Source organism: Sinocyclocheilus rhinocerous, unplaced genomic scaffold (genome assembly GCF_001515625.1).
Source record: "Sinocyclocheilus rhinocerous isolate Xijiao unplaced genomic scaffold, SAMN03320098_v1.1 scaffold1016, whole genome shotgun sequence".
NCBI classification, from domain to species: Eukaryota; Metazoa; Chordata; class Actinopteri; order Cypriniformes; family Cyprinidae; genus Sinocyclocheilus; species Sinocyclocheilus rhinocerous.
The window spans coordinates 10,368-16,653 of NW_015646359.1; the positions used below are offsets into that span (position 1 = coordinate 10,368).

Here is a 6,286-nt window from a genome sequence, read left to right on the forward strand (position 1 = left end):
ACACAAAAAAAAAGAAAAGGAAAAAAGAAGTACAAAGATGGTGATCATGAAAATGAGGACGTATAACCTCTCTGATGTCTCCTCCTATACTAGTGCCTCTGTGTTTTTTACCACATATAACTGGACATACGTTCTAAGCCAACTTCTGCAGCCTGCTTCTTCTCGAAACTTGACAACCTACAAACACTGAGATTAATTTGTTCATGAGTGATGTCATAGAAATTCCAAAGTTCCATTGGTTCATTCGTTCTGGGGGAGGAGTCCACCTATGAGGAATCGCAAAAACATATAGCACTGATGTCCCGCAGAATACGTCGGTGGATTTCCAAGCGGATTCTTTAGAGCCATTACTTGTAACTCGGCACCTCCCTTCATGTAAAGTCACTGCAGTTGTCAGACTACTCCGTATCACATGTGCACATGCGCAAATATCAGAATATCTGTGGGTGCCTCTGAGTGAGTTATGAAACCGTTTCAGTTCAAATCTGTGAGATGTTTGTGTGTGAATCTTATGAATGTCCGGGTCACATTTATATGGAAGCCCATTTCTGCCACGGAATTAAAAAGAAAAAGAAAAAAGGTAATTGTGACCTTTTAACTGCAAAAAAAAATATGAACTCAGAATTGAGAGAAAGTCCAAATTCTGAGGGGAAAAGTCTGAATTACGAGATATAAACTAGGAATTCTGACTTACTTTCTCGCAATTTCAAGTTTATATCTTGCAGTTCTGACCACCCCCCCCACCCCCAGAATTCTGAGTTTATATCTTGCAATTCTATTTTTTTTTTGCCACTGAATAAAAAATAAAAAAAGATAATTGCAACTTTTATTCTCACAATTCTGACTTTTGTTCTCGCAGTTGCGAGTTTAAATCTCATAATTTGTATTTATATTCTCAGAATTGAGTTTATATCTCACAATTGCGAGTTAACATCTCAGTTCTTTTTTTCTTAGAATTGAGAGAAAAACTATCAGAATTGTAATACGTAAACTCAGAATTGCGAGAAAAAGTTTGAATTTTGAGATGTCAAATTCCCTTTATTATTATTATTATTATTATTATTACTATTATTATCGTCCGGTGGCAGAAATAAGCTTCCCAACATTTTACCCCAAAATCAAAGGGTAAAAACAAGAAATTCTGTTTTGCATGTAATGAAGAGGTACTGATAAAGATTTTGAGTTGAGACATCATTTTTTATGATAAATTAAGGATGTTTTCCCCAATTTTAAATATTATATAATCTTTTTCTGCGTTAAGGCAGTGAGAATTTTGTGGAAATTATGTTTAATTATCATCAAATAATAAAAAAAAAAAAAAGAAAAGCTAAATATTATTTCTTATTACTTTTAATTTTGGGGTCGAATATAACCTGGACATGTTCTGAACGGGTTTTGTGAGGTTCGCTCTTGCTCTCGAATGCATTTTTGTCAGTGTATACACGTTCAGCTTTACAGATGTGTGCATGTACACAAGAATACCCGTATGCTTGTACTGTGTTTGTGTGAAAGTGAGAGTGTGTGTGTGTGTGTTTGAGCGTGGGAGACTGGGATTTTAATACATGTCTGATTTGGTAGCATGCACTGGGCTACTGAACTGCTCAGCCATAAAGCCTGTTCAATTAGTGAGGATTTACTTTATTTCATTTGATTTCTTTTTCTGCTTAGAGGTGTATATCCATTTGTAAAGTATATTAAAAAGGAATTCTACCACTAAGTAAAGATTTGGAGTAATTTTGTGTGTAAACTTTAACAGTTTGCTTTTATAATTTTTAAAGAGCGTTGTGCATATGTTATCATTGGCTTTGTTTCAGTCTAGTGAGCTGCTTACCTAGACAGAATTTTTAAGTATTGTATAATGTGAATTTGCACAGAAATGCTAGGTAGTCTGCAGGGCAGGGCAATCATTGCAGTAGGGCAATGATTGGAAAAGGGTATAGAATTGGAGCTTTGTCTTTAGTAGGTTAACGTTGGCTTTGTCTCGGAATTTAATGAGCTTCTTACCAAAACACATTCTTGGGCATTATATAATGATAATTTGCCTATGATGCCTAAAAACATGACCTTGGTAGGCAGCTTACTATGCCTCTTTTTTTTAGAAAGGAATACTCTCATACTGCCTGATTGGAGCTAAATGTGAGTCTGCTATCATTGGCTGTGTCTCAAAACCTAATGAGCTTCCTATCTAGTCATTTTGGATATTAAATATTGCAAATTTGCCTATGATGCCCAAACTGCTGTCTAGGCTTGCAGCTCACTCAAGACTGGAATGCACTACATGATTTTTGACCAGATTTGCAGTCTGGAGGAGTTGACACTGGATGCTGAAAGTCAGAGTCAGTCTGCAGATCAAAGTTGACCGATTTCACAGAAAAGCATGGGCACAGACTCCGATTTCTTAGCTTCGGACTTTGATTTCATCCAGTCAGACGATTATAGAACACGTTGTTTTCAGTTATCATGCATCACCTAGCATCAAGGCACATATTTTTTTGTGAGTTTGTTGTGTTTGGAGGGACTTTAAAGTCAGTTTTTCTTTTTAACCATTTACAAAGTCAGCAAGTTTATGATACCTAGTGTATTAAAATCTGTTTAGATTTTAAAAGTCGTCTGTATTTGAGTTTTAAGGCTGTGTTTGAATACCAATGCACTGCATATCATGCTGTGCAGTATACACTGAATATGACGTACTGTTTTTACAAAATAGTTTATAGAACTACATATTATAGAATAGAACATTTTATAATCAGTAGTATTGTATCTATTAACCATTGCAGAAATAATATTTAATATATTCTATTTTAAGATGTTCTATATATTATATTTTATTTTTCTCTATTTCATATTTTAAATAGTCTAATTTTGTGTAAAAACTAAATCTTTGCAGTCAAATAATATTCAGCTAATGAGATGTAAAAAAAATAATCTTTTATTGTGTGTGGTTCACTAACACTGGAAACGTGAAAGGTAATGTTAATCACATTATCAATCCTGTATTCACTATATCCTTCTTGGTTGTATATTGCACATTTTGGTGTTCAATGCATACAAAAAAAATAGCATATTATGCACTGTAGGTGCAGTATAGGGTGATTTCAGGTATATTGCAATCCAGAATTCACCCTACTGCACAAGTATGCTATTCCAGACAGGTTTTGGACACAGCCATTGTGTTTATGTTTTTATATTTGCACCAGATGGCGCTATTGTTTAAAAAAATGGTTCTACATGTTTTGTCTAGCTTGCGCATGTGTAGAAAAGCATATTGAAGGAATACTTGCATATGTTAAAATATATATTAGAAATCTCTGTTTTCAAAGGCTAAAGTAGATACGATAAACCTCAGCCCTTACAAACTATGATAATGTGTTAATACCACGGTACTGAATGATTACCATATTCTTCTACCATGATATGCAGGCCACATCGTTCTTCGTAGAATACCAGTTATTGTCATTTTACATGTTCAATAACTATCTTTAAAAAAGCATTAAGATTTGCAAAGTTGATGCTATTTGATAAAAGAAAGAAAGAAAAAAAAATCAAACAGAACTTTTCTTGGTTGGAAAATTACGTGGAAATTGTATGAAACTTAAAGATTGGAATTAAATATTCATTCCTTACGAACTATGACTGGATTCTGTAGTATAATAATTAAATCCCCACATAATAACAGTTCTGTGTTTGGGGGCGTGCTTCACCTTAATTAATCCACTATTCTGTCCAATCAGTGCTCAGGTGGGCGGTGTTCAAGCGCTCAAGACGCGCGCCCGGGCACGGAGACCGTAACTCGGTCCGGAATTCAGCGCAGAGTGATGACAGTCCCAACGCAGTCACATTTAGTCAAGGAATAAGTCACTTTCACCTCTGTCATATAATCAAGTGATCCAGTTTTACTTGCAGACATACACCAAGGCGCGACTTCAGACCATGCGCTCTATGTGAACAGCTGCGCAAAGACGCACAGGCTGAAAGACATTTGACAGCTCACCAACGGGACTTTGGAGTGGACATGTGAAGAAATGGATATGCAGCCTCTTCATATGATCAAAATGCGATCTGACATCATCGTCGTCCTCATCCTTACTGCTGTGATTGTTCCCCTGTGCACCTCGCAGTCAGGTGAGCGTCCAACTCCCGTGCGTAAAAGTGCTTATCCATCTGTCATATCAAACTTGTTGGATAGCTTTATGTTCTAGCATAGCATTTAATTTAATCCATGGACACATGTGAGTGCATTCAATATTTTTTAAAGCGATAAAGTCGCAGTGATCCTTTATTCTCACTCAGGCAGCGCAAACACTTCTGTGCTAAACTCTAAGTGCCCAAATTACATCCTGGCGCAATTCATGATGTAATTAAATTGTATATGTGTGTTTAAGGATCCTTATCAATCAAAAGATGTCAAAGCATTCATCAGAGATGCATCATTAGGGAGAACTGACATCAGAAATCCACTAGCCTAATGATAAATCACTGTTTGCTGCGCCATTACGCGTTTGCGCACACTGTTACGTGCCTGAATACAGATATGTTTCAGTCCGTCTCTTGAAATGATCTTATTTCTTGACTGATTTTTGTGTTTTTGAAGTGTGAATGAGCATTTTGAGTTATTTCGTTCCCTCTCCACACGGTGGTGGCAGTCAACTGAGAAACAGCAGGGCAGCTGAAGCGCGGAGCCGTGCGTTTTTAAGCATCTTTCTTCATGTTGTGTAAGGACAGCGGAAGCGCTCTGAACCTTTAAGAATTAACTCATTATGTATTGACAGAAAATTTTCACGGTATGATTTTTTTAAACAACACACATTATTATTATTATTATTATTATTATTATTGTTATTATTGATACCACTATAAGTATTTTCTTAATATTTTGTGTATTTAATAAGTTGAATATATTTAAAAAATAATTATGTATCATATAATTAGTTAAAATCGGTTCTAATTATATATTTTTTTTTTAATATAAAATTGTCATAATTTTTTCCTAAAAGTCTGAGCAGTGGCTTTGTTAAAGTTATTAGTCAAAAGAGGGTGTTATCTAGAAATGTTGCTATCACAACATAGAGCCCCCATAGAGCATAAGTTTAGTTTCAGCTCTCATGGAGTGAGTCAACTGCTCGATTAATAATGAATTAATGAAAATGATGTTAGGTGGTCTGTTGGTTGCTGATGCTCAAGGTTACTGCACCTGTAAAATATCAGGACATTGAATATTTATAAGCTAATTTAAGTGTTGTTCTAAATAATCTGAGCTATGCTGACTGTAGTGCATAATGTTTTCATTAACACTCTGCTGTGGTTTGAGCTAATTTCAAAAAGTAGCATATGTAAATTTGATCTACATTAATTTTTCATTGTTTCATAACCCTGATTTGGTGGAATTTTTTTTTAAAGCATGTCCTTTTAAATGCTTCTCATTTATGTGTCAGCTCACACCTCTGTCGAGAACCATATGGCACTGCATTTGACCCAGGCTTCCATCTGACATTTAAGTTTGATAGAAAATTACTGCTGGTAGACCTGAGAATATGATCAAATTATTAATCATCTTCAACCGAAATTAAGTTTGGTTGGAGAGTTTATGCGAGCTGAGGGAGTGAGAATATTTCCTGTTAATTAATGTCGTCATTGCTCTGATGTCTAGACTTGAACTTTATTCAGAACAGAAAAAAAGTTCTTTCTTGGTGGAATATTCTAATGTTAAGACAATTATTATTTATAAAAGCCTCTAATTGGATCACATGGATAACTTTCTATCTTTGACCGAATCATTTTCTTTACTAATACAGTAATTATTCACACATCTGGTCTTTTGTTCATAGGTATCAAGATGTTTATACAATGCTACTCTTAATGTAGGAACATTCCTATTGAAAGGGATGGTTCACCAAAAATTCAGATAGTTTACTCACCCTTATGTTGTTCAAAACCTTTGTGACTTTGTTTCTTTCTTTGGTGGAACACTAAATGAGATATTTGGGACTGACAACCTCAGTCAGCTTTGCATCCATAAACTTTATCAAATGGACCGGATGCAGCATTCAAAACAAGCTAAGCTCTGTTACCACAGCCAATAATTTCAATATGTTCCCCAGTTCATAAAATCAAGCAAAAAATGATTGTACCGTTCAGTAATGCGCACACAATAGAAACCTGTCTAATAAGATGTTCTGAAGAGTTTAAAAGCAAAAAAAAAAAAAATATATATATATATATACACATACTGTATATATGTTTTTATATATATATATATATATTTTTTTTGTAGTGCAGTATTTGAGTT

The 6,286-nt window shown here is 34.8% G+C and overlaps 1 protein-coding gene across 1 annotated transcript in view; it reads left to right on the top strand.

The window, feature by feature from the left end:
* The first annotated feature begins 3,810 nt into the window (after positions 1-3,810).
* The window catches only part of LOC107707608 (receptor tyrosine-protein kinase erbB-4-like), a 229,271-nt gene continuing 226,795 nt past the window's right edge, over positions 3,811-6,286 (top strand). The window contains exon 1 of the mRNA XM_016511687.1: positions 3,811-4,122. Coding sequence (XP_016367173.1) covers positions 4,023-4,122 — 100 coding nt within the window. The 5' untranslated portion in view covers positions 3,811-4,022. The remainder of the gene's footprint in view (positions 4,123-6,286) is intronic.